This window comes from Pseudophryne corroboree, chromosome 3, assembly GCF_028390025.1.
Source record: "Pseudophryne corroboree isolate aPseCor3 chromosome 3, aPseCor3.hap2, whole genome shotgun sequence".
NCBI lineage: Eukaryota > Metazoa > Chordata > Amphibia > Anura > Myobatrachidae > Pseudophryne > Pseudophryne corroboree.
In genome coordinates, this window is record NC_086446.1 from 444,474,853 (window position 1) to 444,493,606 (window position 18,754).

The following is an 18,754-nucleotide window of genomic DNA, read 5'->3' on the forward strand; positions in this document are numbered from 1 at the left end:
TCATTCCAAGTTGTTCGCTCGTTGCCGATTTTCGCTATACTGCGATTAGTCGCTTACTGCGCATGCGCAAGGCTCGCAGAGCGCATGCGCTTAGTTATTTTACACAAAAGTTAGGTATTTTACTCACGGCATAACAAAGCTTTTTCATCGCTGTGCAGATCGTAGTGTGATTGACAGGAAGTGGGTGTTTCTGGGCGGAAACTGGCCGTTTTATGGGAATGTGCGGAAAAACGCAGGCGTTCGAGTTGCAAAACGCAGGAGTGGCTGGAGAAACGGGGGAGTGGTTGGGCAAATGCTGGGTGTGTTTGTGACGTCAAACCAGGAACGAAAAGGACTGAGCTGGTCGCAATGGCTGAGTAAGTCTGGAGCTACTCAGAAACTGCTAAGAATTTTCTATTCGCAATTCTGCAAATCGTTCGTTCGCACTTCTGCTAAGCTAAGATACACTCCCAGAGGGCGGTGGCTTAGCGTGTGCAATGCTGCTAAAAGCAGCTAGCGAGCGAACAACTCGGAATCACCCCCATGGTTTTGCCCATTAGAGAACAAATTTGCTGCTGCGATCAGGTCTGAATTAGGCCCTAAGTCTGCAGATCAGTTCTTTTAGGTTAAAGATGTAAATGTGATTGTTATATTTAAATCTGTATTTTGTATATGCTCTTTGTATGATCTGTGTCTTCTAGTTTATTTCTTAGACTGTGAGGGCAATTTATTTAAACAGGTAGTAAAATTCATGTTTCCATTAGGAACATTTTTCTTATGAGCTTATGTGAAAACCTCATCTCAGGCAGTATAAAAGGGTGGCAAAATTAAGGTTCTCTCCATGACCTTCCTGTCCTCACTTCCTCAGCATTCTGGCCACTGGCCACCTTGCAGCAATTGATTATCGAATTGACCCAAGTCTCCTGCAAGCCTTAAAGCAATCACTGGAGTGTGTGATTGCCAGTATGTAAAGAGTATAAAAAGGAGTGTACGTAATAAAAATAAATCCTAAAGTTTCACCAAGATAAAATGTACATGTCCTTCCTAAACAGCAGGAAACAACTACACTCACAAATTCAGGCTAGATATATTCTAACTGAATGCATGCCTAGAACCTATTTTGCTAAGTGACGAACATTTAAAAGTGAAGCCTATTTTGCATAATAAGGAGGTTCTGCATGAGTACTCTAACTTCAACTCCGATAAACTTACATCAATACAAGCTATGGGTTACTGCCAGCTGCAGAGTAAAGCCATCAGAGCACCAGAAAAAAATTATTCTAATTTTGTGGGCCCAAAACAACTGCTAATCCGGATGAACATATGAAGGTGATCTATGGACTGGCCCTCAGAGGTACAGGGGAAACCCCCGGTGGACTCCACTGCTTGGGGCCCAACCGCCTCCTAGGGATCAGGCTCCAGATTGTGCACTTGAATTATACATTATGCTTATGTAACATTATTATGCATAGGACTTTGGTGTATTTTCTACAGTGCATTGCTGTTATTAATCTGGTACATTATCAAGCATGCACTAGCAGTATTTACTATCTATATTTATCAAGGGGCCCAGACCATGCACTAAAGGTTAGCCAAGCCTCTAAGCATGGGCCCCCACCACTGCATTTCCCCGGTGGGCCCTTCATGCCCCAGTCCGACACTGGTGTGGGGTCATTATCGTTCCACGCTAAATGATCCTCACCATTTGTAGAAAAACTGGACACACATCTAGGCAATGAATGTCAAATTTGTAATTTATATACTTGTGTCTAGCAAAAAGAACACTGTAATACCTTGATTTACAAAACATGAGACATGAACAAGAGACACAATTAAAATCAGTATAATAAGTGATTCTAATCTGTAATTAGTATCCGCCTGCACAAACTCCTGGTCAAAATTACTTTGCACCGGCATAAAAAACAATGATTATTTCACTTGTTATGCTGACAATTGTGGATGTATCTTACAGTATCTTTACCTACGTTCCCTTCTATTTTTACTTTCCCACTCCCGCCCAAATTAACAACAGATTGTTTAGCACTGCAATTTCAGGACTTTGTTCTGCAACACAGCGTTGTTTTCAGTACAATTTTTGCATATATTAAGTGATTATTTATGTTAAACCTTGCACTGCTAAAGACATCTGGTCTTCTTAAAATGCAAAGCAAAGACAAATCCAATTACTTTTATTATAAGTGTGAACAAAAGTCCTGACACTCTCTTAGGTAATCTGTTATGTTTGTTGTGGCCACATAAACAAATGTCATTTTTGTAGCAATCTGCTTGTTTGCAGTGACCAATGAAAGTGTGTACTCCGTCTGCAGCTGTAAGAATTCAGGTATAAATCAGGGTCTGCCTGGAGGAATAAATCAGCCTGGGGGCCTGATTTACTGTTGGGAGCAAATAAAAAAAATGGTGCAAAAAAGGAGCAATTTGCTCCTGAAACAAAACATGCTGCAATGCAAGTGGTACAAATGTATTTATTTTCTGGGTGGAGGGAAAATACTATTCTGAGTGGTGCGTATGGGTAAGGGAACTCAGCATGGGGTCAGGAGGGACGTCTCTCTGGCCAGGGTGGGAGCATGTGTACCCTTAGAGAGGTACTTGTCATGTATATAATGAATGAATACTGGGCAGCTTTGTTTGGATGCTAAACTTAGGATTCAGTTAGGGCACGCCCCTTTTCCAAGTTTAAACCTCTGCACATTTTACATCTGCTCCCTCTGCAGTACAATAAACCTTAGCCAAGGTGCAAGTTGCTCCTTTTTTATTTGCTCCTAAATCTGAATCTGGCCCTTGGTGTAGTTATTGCCATGTTAACGAGGGACAAGGGTGGTTCTCTATTACAGTACTATTTAACGGATGTCTGCTAATGCAGTAAAACTTCTGTATGAAAGACACAGGCTGGCTTTTGAGAAGTACCATCAGTGCACAGGACCCTGTACTTCAGCAGTAACTTGGCTTCTTTTTATTAAAAAACTGAGCGGCAGATATGAATGTGTGTCACTATGTGTAGACACAAGTGCTGCCGCACTAAATGATAGGAAGCTGCAATCTTCCCTGGTTCCTATTTATCCTCGCAATTTTGACTGGCAGACATATTTGGTCGGTACCAGCAAAATAGTCTGGAAACCATTTTACATACTGATTCCTGGGAAAAACTGCTTCAGCATTATTAGACCCTGAAAGCACTATTCAATTAGCTGCAAGGTTCCATAGTATACCCATGCCATATGTTAATAGGCAAATGACAGTAATCACACTTACATTTGATCATGAGAGGGAACTCACATTAACTGTAATAGTAGACATTCCCCCTATTGTGGAATAGAGGAGGGGCCACAATAAAAGTTGGACAGGCTTGTACATTTATAAAGGCTGGAAGACATGTATTTCCAACCAGCATAAGATAAGCAACCCTAACCTAAACCTACAGAACACAGAATCAATCACCATCACTAAGTAATATTATTAATTTTTTTCTCATGCCTGCAATACCTGCACTAACTGTTATTGTGCTAACCTTACACTAAGCAGGAAATCACAGTACATCCATGTATCAACTTTTGCAGCAAGCAAAGGCACATTCTACACAGACTGGACCTGATTCCAAGTTGGATGGATCCAGCGCATGCGCAGATGTTAATTTACATATATTTGCATATCTCCAATCTAGTCAGAGGGAACTTGGCCAGACCAGTCTCTCCGTGAAATAAGGTGTTTCTGGACAGGAACTGGGTGGTGATAATGCGGATGTACGTAACTGCCATGACTTGTGGGAGTGGCGTGGGAATGTCTTGAGAGTGTTGGCATGTAGCTACAGCTCCGTGCTATTCTGAGTGGTGCGTATGGGTAAGGGAACTCAGCATGGGGTCAGGAGGGACGTCTCTCTGGCCAGGGTGGGAGCATGTGTACCCTTAGAAAGGTACTTGTCACCCGCTACTGCTCTTTGTAGGTTGATCAACCACTACAGCAAGCAAAGAACCGTAGCCATAACGCAAACTTGTAGACAACTGTGACATTATATCATTTTGGCAACAATGAATTAACATGACTATTGATAACTGCACTTATTGTATACTGAAAGATAAGTTGGCATAATACACAAAATGTGTATATAATACAGATGTTTTCAGACACAGCAGCACAGTTCTGCACAAGCAAAAGCAGCATCTGAAATGATGCAAGACAGCTGAGAGGTGATAAATGCACGGACATTAGTGACATGATAGTAATGACCGTGGTTATGAAAAGCATTTCAGAAGCTCTGTTAGGAAACTCACGGGAAATCTGGTGGGTCAAAAGCAGACTTGATGACTCCGGCATATATTGCGAAGATGGACAGGATCACACAGCCCAGGAACACCAGCGCAAACTTATTCACATACTTCACTCCCACAAACACCACAATGGCCATGCAGGAGAGCACACATGTGCCATATACACGCATGTTGTTGAGTAGAGCCGCAGTCTCCCCACTGGCATCTTGTGCTTTAAAGATGGCCATCCCAGGGAAGAGGTACGTCTACAAAAGAAAATCATTATTAATGTTTAGAATGCACATTGGTCACTCAGAATTTGCAGCTCAAAATTATTTAATACTGTAAAACCACTGTTGTAAGAGGGAGTGCCTCATCATAATGGCGGTATAGGCTGTATTCTCCTGTATAATGGCTCAGCCCGCAAAATGGGCTATCTCCATATGTTATAGATCAGTGGTTCTCAACTGCGGTCCTCATGTACCCCCAACAGTTCATGTTTTCCAGATTTCCTCACAGGATTGCAAGTGAAATAATTTTCTCCACCTGTGGGTCTTTTAAAATGTATCAGTGAGTAATGAATACACCTGAGCACCAGCTAGGTGACCTGGAAAACATGAACTGTTGGGGGTACTTGAGGACCGAGGTTGAGAACCACTGGTATAGATGACAGGTACACTTTCAGTTTGGGTACCTCATTAAAACACAATAAAATATTTCTTTGTACTCTGTAAGCTTCATTTATGGCCGTTATATTCACCATTCCCTGTGCGGGTCCAGTAAGGCAGTATGTGGACAGTGAGTATGTCAACCTGACCATGCTGGCACTGGGATCCCGACACAGGTGTAATGCTGCTTACAGCATAGAAACACTGAGGGTGTTATAAATTTAAACATGCCAGTGGATGAGCATAATAAGCAAGAGCCCGTCAATGTGAACAGGCGGCACTGTGGCATAATGTAAACATGGGGAATTGTGTGACATATGAACTGGGGTCACTACGTTATATAATGAACTGGGGGCACTGTGTAACATAATGTGAACTGGGGCACTACAATGTGACAGTGTAAACTGGGGGTACTGTGTAGCATAATGTGAACTGGGCCACTACAATGTGACATAATGTAAACTAGGGGCACTGTGTAGCATAATGTGAACTGGGGCACTACAATGTGACATAATGTAAACTGGGGGCACTACAATGTGACATAATGTAAACTAGGGGCACTGTGTAGCATAATGTGAACTGGGGCACTACAATGTGACATAATGTAAACTGGGGGCACTACAATGTGACATAATGTGAACATTACAATAATATGAACTGGAAGTGTAGCATAAAGTGAACTAAGGCACTACTATGGAGCATATAATTATAATATGAACTAAGGCATTAGAATAGGTCATACAATTATCTAGGGCACTAAAATGAATAACCACTTCAGAAAGAGGTGTTTCTCTACAAACGTTGTTGCTATGAAATTCACAAAGTTCTAGTTATGCCCTTCAGCAGAATGTATTAAAGCAGCAGGCTATAAGAAGCAGCTTGGTCATTTCCATGTATTCTTGGATTGTCCTAGACATTGCTAATAATGATTGATAATTATTCAGATTTTCCGGTCTTATGTGGCTACCATTGCAACTACAGTCACATTGGACATGATGTGGTGAGCCGAGAGGCCTTGGAATACCCCTCTGAGCTACAGTATGTTTTCAGTGTAACATGATAACCTTTCTCCCACTACTGACACCACATGAAATAATGAGAGCTGTGACTATGGCAGCAATATTTGTTTGGCCTCCAGAGAGGTACTGAAAAAAAGATAACTGTGGGAGGCTACCTGAGAAAAATGTCCGAAAGGAACTTAACTTGCTACTCATAGAACAAAAATATTCTGTAAGGGAATGCTACTTTAAATGTCATGTCAAGTGTCTATTGTTTTACTTGTATAATACAAAATACAGTTAAAGTTTTACTTACCAATAGGATCTCAATGGTCCCCAGGATGTACATCGCTCCTGCGAATGTGGTTCCCAAGTAAAAGCAAAGACCTACAGCTCCTCCAAACTCTGGTCCAAGTGACCGGGATATCATGTAATACGAACCACCAGCTGCAGAGAGACATATGACTTAGGGACATGTACTGAAAAAGGCACTATAAATCTGGTTAATGCTGCACATTGTATCACTGCACTGCACCTCATACCACTGTATTATTTATTAATGCACTGCATTCTAATAGCACTGCACCTATGTACTGCTGTGCTTAGTACATAAGGCTTTATACATGGCGCAGAATAATGTACCCCTATACTATGCTGTAAAATGTATTACAGAGGAGAACCTAGTACTAAAGTATCTCAAGACATACTGCATTGCATTACTTCCTTACATTTGTGCACTAGACATATTCATTACTATATATACACATTCTTCAGCAGCAGTCCCCTTATTCTTTTATTTAAGCTCATTGATGCACAGCGTCTGCATCTGGCATATAGTCTCCAACACCCCCACACACACTGCTTCTGCATCCAGCAGTGCTAAGTACACCCACCCCACTCCTCCCACGCACTGCATCTCCCTTGTTTTGTTCATCTGAAATCCCCCCTACCTGGCACAACTCCATTGGTAGCGATGGCGCTCATTGAGATAGCAGTCAGCATGGTCTGCAGAGCAAACACAGGTAGGCGCCATGAGCCTGTACCCAACGCATAATGGGAGGGAGATGATGACAGGAGCAGTGCATCATAAGGGGGGAGACATGAGACGCAATGCATCATGGTAGGATAAAAGAAGCAGTGCACCATGAAAAGAATTTGTCTCAGGTACAGTGCGTGGTAGGGTGAAGATGTCAGACGCAGTGCGATGTGGGGGATTTTCTGGTGCAGTGCATGGTGGGAGTAAATGATATCAGATGCAGTGCACAGTAAGAGGATGTGATATCAGATGCAGTTCACACTCAGACTACTATGCCTGAGATGCCAAACCCACTCAGACACCTGAGAAGTTGTGTGCACTTGGTGTGATGTCAGATGCAGTGCACCCTCAAACAATGTAATCTGAGTTTGCAGTGCACAATAAGAGGATATCATATCAAATACAGTGCACATTCACAGAATATGAGATCAGATGCAGCATACAATCGGGATATGATTTCAGATGCAGTGAACAGTCTGAGGATGTAATATCAAATGCAGTGCACAAGTAAAATATATAAGAACAAGTGCACAACCATAATATGTCATTAAAAACAGTGGAATTATGTATTTTTACAAAAGATTGAAATAGCCAATGACTAAGTACTCAAGCTATACAACGTACTCAGCCAAAATGTGTAACGCACAATAAGAGGTTATCAGTCAATCAGTATTAGTATTTGTTAATATATGGGCTTCTTGTGAGATTGGGGTGTATATAGTAGTGTGCAAACAAAGGATTTCCTATAGGACACAGAGCATCTACAGTGAATCCCAGCACTGAACCTGCACAATCAGAAGCAATGATGTAATGTACAATGGAAGGCCTGAGGATGTGGGCACACATCAGACAATGTACAAGTAATGATTACTTAATATATAAAGCACACAATGGTGCTGATGCCGAGTTGAAGGCAAGTTCATTTGCGGAGTGCATCTTGCATGTTTTGCATGCTGCAAATGCAACTATGTGCTATGTACAGTCGTACAGCCCACTTGTTGCTCAGTAGGTGTAAGTGGGCTGTAATGGGCGTTCCCACGTAGGCAAAGATCAAAAAGGCATGTCAGAGGAATTGCAGGCTATGCAGAGTGGGCGTAGCACCGAGGATAGGGCTGGTGCAAGCACCGATGATGATGATGAAGATGTTGTTGGATACATATGGGTGAATATGCATCCAAAGTTCCCTCTGCAATGTGGAAGCAAATATGTCCGACTTGCGTTCAACTCTGTGTTTGCTACAATATGAAAAGATGCAAAATGGTCTTAAGTTACAAGAAGTCATTTAAGATACTGAAAATGTGACATCAGAGACAGGAGGTATGGTTTCAGTCACAGAGAATGGAATATCAGACACACAGAGAGTAAGTTTTTAGACACAGAGAATATGTTAAAACAAGTATGTTGTGATATCATATATTGAGAATGCAATATCAGGCACTGAATATTGTGTGGTGTGATATCAGGTACTGAGAATGCAATATCAGGCACAGTGAATGTTGTATTACATGCAAGTGGTGTGATATTAGGAACTGAGAATGCAATATCAGACATAGTAGTCTTAGTAGTCATAGTAGACATCACACCACTTGTGTGTAATACAACATTCACGGGGGGGAATTCAATGGTTTGAAAAGTCAGTTTGGTGTCTGTTTTTCCTATCTAATAGACAGGAAAAAACAGACACCCAACCGACTTTTTAAACGTTTGAATTCCCCCCAGTGAATGTTGTATTACACACAAGTGGTGTGATATCAGATACTATGGGGGGGAGATTCAAATGTTTGAAAAGTCGGTTGGGTGTCTGTTTTTTCCTGTCTATTAGATAGGAAAAAAACAGACTCCCAGCTGACTTTTCAAACATTTGAATCTCCCCCTATGAATGCAATATCAGACATAGTTAAGATGTATTACACACAAGTGGTGTGATATCAGATACTGAGAATGAAACATCAGACATAGTGAATGTTGTATTACACACAAGTGGTGTGATATCAGATACTAAGGGTGGGTTTCAAATGATATATCACGCCCAATTTCTTTTCTAAAATGATCTCCGTTATTGCGCATATTGCGCCCATAGTGATCATGTTAGCTGTGTAAAGGGTTGGGTGCCTCCCTACTCCAGGGGTAGCAAGCTGAAATAATGATACCACGCCCCTGAGAGCAGAAGCAGAACAGGTGTGGAAAGGGGTGAAAATAATTGAATCCCGCCCTATGAATGCAATATCAGACATAGTAAATGATGTATTACACACACAAGTGTTGTGATATCAGATACTGAGAATGCAATATCAGACATATTGAATGTTGTATTACACATAAGTGGTGTGATGTCAAACACAGAAAATAGGAAAACGGTATGTCAGATCAAACATTTAGAATATATTAGCAAAATATCAATATTTCATAAAGGGTGCAACATCACAGTGTAAGATTGTCATATCAGACACAAAGGGTGTGATTTCACGCACTAACGGCGTGAGATCATAGAAAAAGTGCTATCAGACAAGTATACCCAGTGTAGATGTGAGACTACAGACCGTTAGTTTTTATGGTGACATCATTAGTGCCTAGGAAGAAGTGGGTGGCTTCGAAGGCCAGATCGCAGCCACACTAACCACAGTGCAATGTTGTGATTTGCAGGACTGGGCAGTGTTGGGGCAAGACCATGATGAAACAATTTGCATCAACATGTCCCCGGACCATCCACATTATGGCGGAAGTGGTCATTATTTGGGGGGTCATCCTACTCTCTGTGGAGTGCAGGAGAACCCCCAAATTTGGGTATCTTCCGGACATTCCAGAGAGTAGTCACGTTTGGACAGTAACAGACATCATTGGATGTGAGACTGCACACTGTCAGATTGTGTTGTAACAGACTCATTGGATTATCGTTCACTGTCAGGTGGTATTATTATCAGAGTAGATTTGGAAGCTAATATAGAGCACTGCAGTAACGGATAAAACAGGACCATACAATGTTGAAAATAGATGCAGACATGAAAACAAAGGGTAGGGAAAGCTCATGAAAGAGCTTACAATCTAATTGGAAAGGGGCACAGCTGGAAAAAAGAAGGACAAGTTTGGTTTACAGTGAAGTTTAACGGTTATGAGGGTGCATTAGTTGGGCTGAATAGGTGGAAATAGAGTGCTAATAAAGAAATAGATTTTCAGAAAGTTTAAGGATCTAAAGGCTGTGGGAGAGAATAAGGCACTGCAGGGAATTTGAAGTGTGTAGCAGTATGGGAGAAGTCTTGTAGGGAGGAGTAAGCGTTTGCTACCAGAGACATGTTAAGGCCAAGATCCAAGGTTTGATATAAGATGTTGAGGTCAAAGTGAGTAATGTAAATTGGATTCTGGAGGACACTGGGATTTGCAAAGTGGCATATGTGGAGCAGTGTGAGAGGAAGATCAGTCTTGCTGCAGTATTTAAAAATGGACAGAAGTGGTGATAGATGGTTAAGGAAAATGTTATATATCCAGAGGTTGTCGTAGTCAAGACGGGACATGTTAAAAGGGTGGATAACATGGTTGGTTGAATCCAAGTAATAATATTTGACCAATATTTCTAAGGTGAAGGCAGTGGCGCAGTGAGGGAGGAGCAAAAGGAGCTCCAGGCACCAGCGGGTACAGAATGCACCGCAAAGGGCTAGCTGCTGCAACAGGGCCGTCTGTACCATTAAGCTGGGTATGACACTGAGGAGGAAGCCAGCTCTAACAGGCTGGGACTCTGAGTGTAGGAGAAGAGGACTTGAGGAGAGTGAAGGGGTGGCCACCACACTGCCTGCATGTTCCATATCACTGACTGCAGTGCAGAGAGTGCAGGGCAGTGTCATTGGGCGGATGGAGGTTTATTAGAAGATCCTTCCTGGCTGCCAGGTACTTGTATTCTATGACATGGAACATGCTGGCAGTGTGGGGGCAACCTCTTCCCTCTCATGAAGTCCTCTCCTACATCCTTTGTGTCCTAGTATGTCAATCACATAAGAAGCTCCGCCTCTCCAGACTACACAACTACAGAGCAGCTGCCAAATGGGGGTACTGTGACATGAGCCTGCTCCAGGTGCCATGACTCCATGCTACGCCTCTGGGTGGAGGCAACAGAATTGGGAAGAAGCTGTATTTGAGGAATAAAGCATAAGGCAGGAGTGACAAGAAGGCAGCAGGTTTGGGAAACTGTGGTTTTATTGACAATGAGGTAGATATGAGAGGAGCCTTGTTCCACGTGAAGCATAGTTCTTTGTGGACTTATCCACCTGCTTCTAGCAGGAACAAGCAGCAGGGCATTTTCTGAGATGGCGATAGTGATCAGAGGACAGCGGCAGTACTTCTAATACCACTGCCCTTCTTGTACAGATGAGAGCTTGTTTATGCAAAGCCAGACATGGAAACTGGTGGTGATATTGGTAGGTAGCCACCATTGGAGTTAATCTTTGCTAAATAGCAAAATACCCTATCTTTGGCGACAATAGAAATAGGACTTTTTGAGATTTCATAAACCGGCCCCTTAAGCATATTTACAAAATGCAGAAGTTTAAATTCACAAATGTTTTTCACTGGCTTCACACTTTATATGTGGCTGATGTTACAGAGATCTTCATAAGCCAAAATTGTTGTTTCAGCTGTTGTGGAAATTTCCACTGGATTGCAAGAGTTAGGTGGATGGAGGATACCTTGCCAGTTACTGATTAGACACATAAGTGCACCTAGTTTTTCATCCTAATGAAAAATTAGATTATGTTTTAAAGGTTTTATTTAAATTAGCTGGGCAGGTGGAAGAGCATTTAGTTAGATGTCCCCGGTATTAGGCATTGTACACAACATTCACTGGAAAAGGACCTGCTCAGAGATGGTGTATACTTGCACTCTTGATAAGATGTACTTTGCTTATTTGGGCTAATAAAAAAACATTACAAAAAAATATTCTTTCACTTTTTGACAAGCTGTATTTGGGAGAATATTCTATAATGAAGCGGGAGCTCCTAAGTTGGTTGTCTGTTGTACTTGGGAGTGAACTGTATGCTCCACCACGAAATTTAAAATGTCTCCTAACACTTTCAAAAGTAGGTGTAAAGGGGACGTTCTAAGGACCAGGCACCGCACATTTAGTCACTAAATTGGTGTGGATCAAGGTTTGCTTAGTAAAATATTTCTTGCAGTCAGACAGACAGGGACATTTACAAAAGTGCAAATTATGCTTATGACTACATTTGTCTCTTTTTAAACAAATATTGTCATTAATGTGGGGAAGCACATGGATTTTTGGACCAAGTTGCCACCATCTGCAAAGGCTCACAATTTCTAATGGAAGGAAGTAGGTAGACTGTGCATCTGTATTCAGTTGTCTGCTTCTAAGTGGCTCCTCCACCTCTATCCATCCTGAGTAGCTATCGTCACTGTCACAGAGCATTTGTGCCAGTCCCATCTAATAATCAGATGAATCTTTGCGTACGCTCATCTCTGAGTGGCCAAACGCCCAGTTACACCCAATCAAATGGAGATACGATTGACATGAGTCTGACTCTGAACAACTCACAGTTGCTTAAAGTTGTGTATGCTCAGCTAGAGTCCATCCACAAAACAGGCTTGTGTGCAACTCTGTCTCAGCCTATACCTGTCCAGAACTATGTGGACACCCCTTGTGATTAGTGTATTTGGCCTTTTCAGCCACACCCATTGCTATCCGTTGCATAAAATCAAACATACTGCCATGCGTACAACATATTCAAACATTAGCAGTAGAATGGCTCGTACTGTAGAGCTCAGTGACTTTCAGTGTGACACATGAATAGGATACCACTTTTCCAACAAGTCAGTTGTTAAGATTTCTGCCCAGCTAGAGCTGACCCAATTGACTGTAAAGCTGGGTACACACTATACAATGAATCATCCAATATATGGTCCCAAGGCAAGTCAGAACAACCATCATATAGTGTGTATACCCAATTTGTCGTTTTCACCTGTCATTTAATGCATCATCCCATCTGATGTGTTGCACGCAGATGGGATAATGCAATGTACAATGTTGTGTGCATCGTGTAGTGTGTACGCAGGGCTACCCAATATGTTGGAATGTGAAGTTTGGCACTGTTCTACATGAATGTTACATAGTGTATGCAGGAAAAACAATTTATTAGATACAATCGTCCGACACAATATAGTGTGTATGCTATATATTGTGTGTTCTGGGGTTAGTGAGATTGGAAAACTATTTGTTTAGGAGCTTCATGGATTTAGTTTCCATGGTCGAGTAGCTGGACTCAAGCCTAAGATCGCCATGCCAAACAGTGGCTGAAATGGTGTAAAGCATAGCACCATTGGACTCATGGGCAATACATTCTCTGGAGTGACGAATCACACTTCGACAGACAAAAATGGGATTGGCGGATGCCAAAAGAGCGCTTTCTGTCTGAATGTATACAGCCATCTGTGAAGTTTGGTGGAGAAGGAATCATGAACTGAGTATATTTTTTATGGTTTGCTCTTTTACCCTAATTTCCATTCAAGAGGAATCTTTAATGCTATAACATATAATGACCTACTACAGAATTGTGTCCTTCTCACTTTGGGGAAGACCCTTTCCTGTTAGCATGACAATGTTACCATGCATAAAGTGAGGTCTACCATAAACGGTTTGCAGAGTTTGATATGGAAGAATTGCCTGGCCAGCACAGAGCCCTAACCTCAACATTATCTAACGCCTTCTCATTCACCATCAGTGCACAACCTCATTAGTGCTCATGTGGCTGAGTGGATCCGAATCCCAGCAGCCGCATTACAAAATCTAGTGGAATGCCTTCCCAGAAGAACGGAGGCTGTTACAGAAGCAAAGGGGAACAGACTCCATGGTTACAGAATGAGATGTTAAACAAGAACATATGCGTGAGAAGTTGGGGTGTCCACATATGCGTGAGAAGATGGGGTGTACGCATACTTTTGACAATGTACTGTATGATAAAATGGATAAACGCAAACTATGTAATTATTGCACAGGCTAGTGCAACCAAATTGTAATTGTTGAATTATGCGTAGAGCTCCTATAACAAACAAATGTAAACTGCCCAACAGGAAAATTCATGCTGAGTGATAATCATCGGATGTGATACCAGAAGTAGTCACTGGGTGTCATATAAGATATAGTAGCTAAAATCTTAATAACAGCGGAGTCTGTAAAATCATGTTAAGCAAAAAAGTCATGTGGTAATCCTGTGGTGTAAGAGTCAGACGCTGTTGTACATAGAACTGCATTCTGCTGCAAATGTTAATCAGAGAAAATGAGCTTAATTGCCATGTTGTTTTATAATTTGAGCTGCGACCATATTTCTCCAACCCCTAATTTCATGCAAAAGCTGCACAATCTTTCCTAACACAGTGATAATGCCCAGGATGGTAATGCACACGTTACATGTCAATCGTAATTAATAACAATAGCCAGAATCTGTAAAACGCAGCACTTTTATAATCAAAGCAAAATTCATCAAAGTGTCATCCTACAGCGCATGCAAAGACATGACAAGACTTCATATAGTGGCTTCATCTTATGCTAAGTTCTCCCAATGACAGGCCTAGTTGCAGACGTCTCATTCAGTGTGTGCACAGTGTACTGCCACCATTAAGGTGAGATGTGTTATATATCAGTTCGTACATTCATCCCAGGTTACTCTGCAGTTCTTCCAATGACAGGCCTAGTTGCAGACGTCCCATTCAGTGTGTGCACAGAGTACTGCCACCATTAAGGTGAGATGTGTTATATATCAGTTCGTACATTCATCCCAGGTTACTCTGCAGTTCTTCCAATGACAGGCCTAGTTGCAGACGTCCCATTCAGTGTGTGCACAGAGTACTGCCCCCATTAAGGTGAGATGTGTTATATATCAGTTCGTACATTCATCCCAGGTTACTCTGCAGTTCTTCCAATGACAGGCCTAGTTGCAGACGTCCCATTCAGTGTGTGCACAGTGTACTGCCCCCATTAAGGTGAGATGTGTTATATATCAGTTCGTACATTCATCCCAGGTTACTCTGCAGTTCTTCCAATGACAGGCCTAGTTGCAGACGTCTCATTCAGTGTGTGCACAGAGTACTGCCACCATTAAGGTGGGATGTGTTATATATCAGTTCGTACATTCATCCCAGGTTACTCTGCAGTTCTTCCAATGACAGGCCTAGTTGCAGACGTCTCATTCAGTGTGTGCACAGTGTACTGCCCCCATTAAGGTGAGATGTGTTATATATCAGTTCGTACATTCATCCCAGGTTACTCTGCAGTTCTTCCAATGACAGGCCTAGTTGCAGACGTCTCATTCAGTGTGTGCACAGTGTACTGCCCCCATTAAGGTGAGATGTGTTCTATATCAGTTCGTACATTCATCCCAGGTCACTCTGCAGTTCTCCCAATGACAGGCCTAGTTGCAGACGTCCCATTCAGTGTGTGCACAGAGTACTGCCCCCATTAAGGTGAGATGTGTTATATATCAGTTCGTACATTCATCCCAGGTTACTCTGCAGTTCTCCCAATGACAGGCCTAGTTGCAGACGTCCCATTCAGTGTGTGCACAGAGTACTGCCACCATTAAGGTGAGATGTGTTATATATCAGTTCGTACATTCATCCCAGGTTACTCTGCAGTTCTCCCAATGACAGGCCTAGTTGCAGACGTCCCATTCAGTGTGTGCACAGAGTACTGCCCCCATTAAGGTGAGATGTGTTATATATCAGTTCGTACATTCATCCCAGGTTACTCTGCAGTTCTTCCAATGACAGGCCTAGTTGCAGACGTCCCATTCAGTGTGTGCACAGAGTACTGCCCCCATTAAGGTGAGATGTGTTATATATCAGTTCGTACATTCATCCCAGGTTACTCTGCAGTTGCACAGTATGTGGGAAGAATGGAAGCTGAGCGTTCTGTACAACAGGATGATTTAGGTCGTGTTTGAAAGTATTTTATTGGCTTCCTTGCAAAGAGGGGCCATCAATATGTCAGCCTCAAGCAAGCTGTACACAACCTGACTTTTCATTGCTATAAAGTGTCACTTTCAATGAATCACTGTTTGCAGCAATGCCTGTTTACTGTAACTGCTGCCCTCCTCTCCTCAGTGGCTCGCACGCCTTATGTCGCCAGTCTGTTGGGTTGGATTTACATTTATTTTTTATTTTGAAATTCCAGTTTATCCTATCTTTTTACAGTGAAAGGAAAATGTAAATGCATTGGTATAACACCCATTGGTAGGATAACACAGAGAGTGTTTGAATTTGTTTACGCATTTTCTTATTTTATAGTGACTATAGGTATAAGTAATCAGTCCATAAATATACCATTTGCTTTGCCCTCAAGATAAAAAATGTAATCCAGTGGATGACGAGGTATTCTCCAGTTCTGCAACATCCATAGGATTGTGCAGGGTAAAAGCCATCACCAGAAGTAGCCTACAACTAACTGCCTGTTGTACAGTCAATCTGACCTGGCCGACACAGGCATAATACAGGCGACTGAAAATGTAGTTATGACCCCATCAATAGGGGAGGAAGTAGCATTACTTTTAAATACGTTTATTTTCTTTCATACATTAATGTTATATTTTATATGCTGCATTTGAAATTACATCGTTTTTTTTTCTTCTGTTATATAACGTCTGTACAGATTCCAGCTTCATAGTTATGGCCTTGCAAGATCTTTAATATTCTTTTGGAAGTGAATAAGACAGTTTTCGGGTTGCAGAGTGCTGTGTATGCATGTTACCATTCTATTGCAAGCTCTGTTTGCTCGTTATGTGTCAGATTGGCAAAAGATCTTCATGAAACAGCTTTGGCAGTGTTAATTGAATGACTTCAGTAGGAAACCCCCTGCTGCATTACAACATTTATTGACATGACAGCAGCAGGATGTAGTCAGGCAGAGATGTCGTCCCAGGGATGTGAGCTAATTATGGGATGCTCACATGCAAACCTGAGACAATGTCTTCAGCTATGTATATGTCTGACGGCTGCAAGGTTCCCCACCCGCACACAAACCCCCAGGTCACATGATGTGCTGCAACCAAAAGTTTGCTACCTCTTTAATAGCCTAGATCAGAAATTAGTATTCCAGTTTAACTGCTATGGAAATAGTGCTCGTTTCAATTTAGCACTTGCAACAGAATACAAAACTAGGAGATAACAGTGTTGCTCAATTAGGGATTAGCTCTGGCAGTAGATGCGATCTGATATAGAGTGGGTTGGATATTACCAGACACAGTCACTGGCAGTAATATCAGACAAGATCAGGGGATACAGATATAGAATGGATGTGGTATGAGACACTGTCAAGCGATATGACATTCTTCAGCCAGATGATGTGACATGAGCAACAGAGATTAACATTGGCTACATGTTATTATGGGCTGTCTCAGAATAAAAATACATTATGACACTTTATATATGATATTTATGATATGGAGCGATGTATTTCTAAGATAATTTATAGGCCCAATAGTGTTTTAAATGGTTCAATGTTGCTGAATTGAATTGTCCAAAGCTGAAAGTAGAAAAACTATTAATAATGTCAGGGGATATGGTAAGAGAGAGAAGAGGCATTTAAGGTATGGTAGGGGGATAGGAACGGGAAAAGGAATATGCATAGAGAACACATTGTGAATTCAAGGCTCATGTTGTAAGAAAAAAGAACATAGAACATCAGTGATAAACACAACTCTCTTTAACATATCACCCCCACTAACATAACATAATTTCTACATACTTCTATTTCTTGTGTATACAGAATATATTGGCCCGAATGTAATGCAGTGCGAGGCAGCCGGAGCTCCGAGATTCTGGCCAAACTCATATGCTTTTTTAAAGCGGCAATCATTTACAAGGCAAAACCAACCTTAAAAAACGTACAAGTTTGGCCGGAATCTCGGAGCTCCAGCCATCTTGCACTGCATTACATCCAACTCCTAGTGTGTAAAGAATCTTGGAGACAGAGATAAAGTGGAGAGAGATAAAGTACCAATCAGCTTCTAACTGCCATTTTTCAAACAGCTTGTAAAAGACAGTTAGAAGCCGATTGGTTGTTACTTTACTTTTACAACTCTCCCAAAGCTACTGGTTAATGACTATAATATTCTCCACTATTGTGTGTGTTCCACCAAATCTTATTTTATAGCAGCAGATCACGTGTTTCCATGTTGTTGTTACTAATGTCACGGGTGTAAGGGAAAGATATTAGGGCGGGATGTACTACACATTGCATCTACAATGCGATACATCTAAAGATGGCGTTACCCACCGGGTCCAAGCTCCGGAATGTATTGCATTACTGAGCTAGTTCATATGGGAATGCAGCCATAATGCAGAAAAAGGCATTTTAAAATTTTCGTCTTTGGTACATCCTGCCCTTACTCTCTTAATGTTTAATCAATTGTACTCTTACGAAAAATATTGTGTTCATAGTGTAGATGTTGTGCTCCTTCTCCAAATTAATGTGTTCATATGAATTCTGATGTTGATTCCCTAGATTGATCCCAGTCTCCAACTAATGACCTAATCTATTGTCTCTCCTATATTTCTTGTCCCCCCGGTCCTGTACTCACGCAGGAGCAGCACATTACGACAATAATGAAAGACTCCAGGATACCACCGACTCCCACAACCCAAGTAAGACGCAGAAAAAGGATGACCCCGAAGATGTTCTGTAGACAGGGGAGGTAGACCCCCATAAAGGTTCCCATCCTTGGAGCCTAAAATAAATAAAAAGAAAGATTATATGAGGTCCTGAAAATAGAAAACCTCTACATGATTATATGGGAACGTGTGAACAGAAAATGGTACAGT

The 18,754-nt window shown here is 41.7% G+C and overlaps 1 protein-coding gene and 1 long non-coding RNA gene across 3 annotated transcripts in view; one reads left to right on the forward strand and one right to left on the reverse strand.

The window, feature by feature from the left end:
• SLC12A5 (solute carrier family 12 member 5) overlaps positions 1–18,754 on the reverse strand; it is a 159,561-nt gene that overhangs the window by 104,719 nt on the left and 36,088 nt on the right. For both annotated transcript variants that reach the window (XM_063960460.1, XM_063960459.1), the window contains exons 4-7: positions 18,514–18,660; positions 6,858–6,912; positions 6,224–6,354; positions 4,266–4,507 (exon numbers count right to left, since the gene is read on the reverse strand). In XM_063960460.1, the coding sequence (XP_063816530.1) occupies positions 4,266–4,507; positions 6,224–6,354; positions 6,858–6,912; positions 18,514–18,660 (575 nt within the window). The remainder of the gene's footprint in view (positions 1–4,265; positions 4,508–6,223; positions 6,355–6,857; positions 6,913–18,513; positions 18,661–18,754) is intronic.
• Positions 10,904–18,745, forward strand: LOC135055895 (uncharacterized). The gene is made up of 2 exons (XR_010243845.1): positions 10,904–11,109; positions 18,518–18,745. It is a non-coding gene; the product is annotated as an uncharacterized LOC135055895 (long non-coding RNA).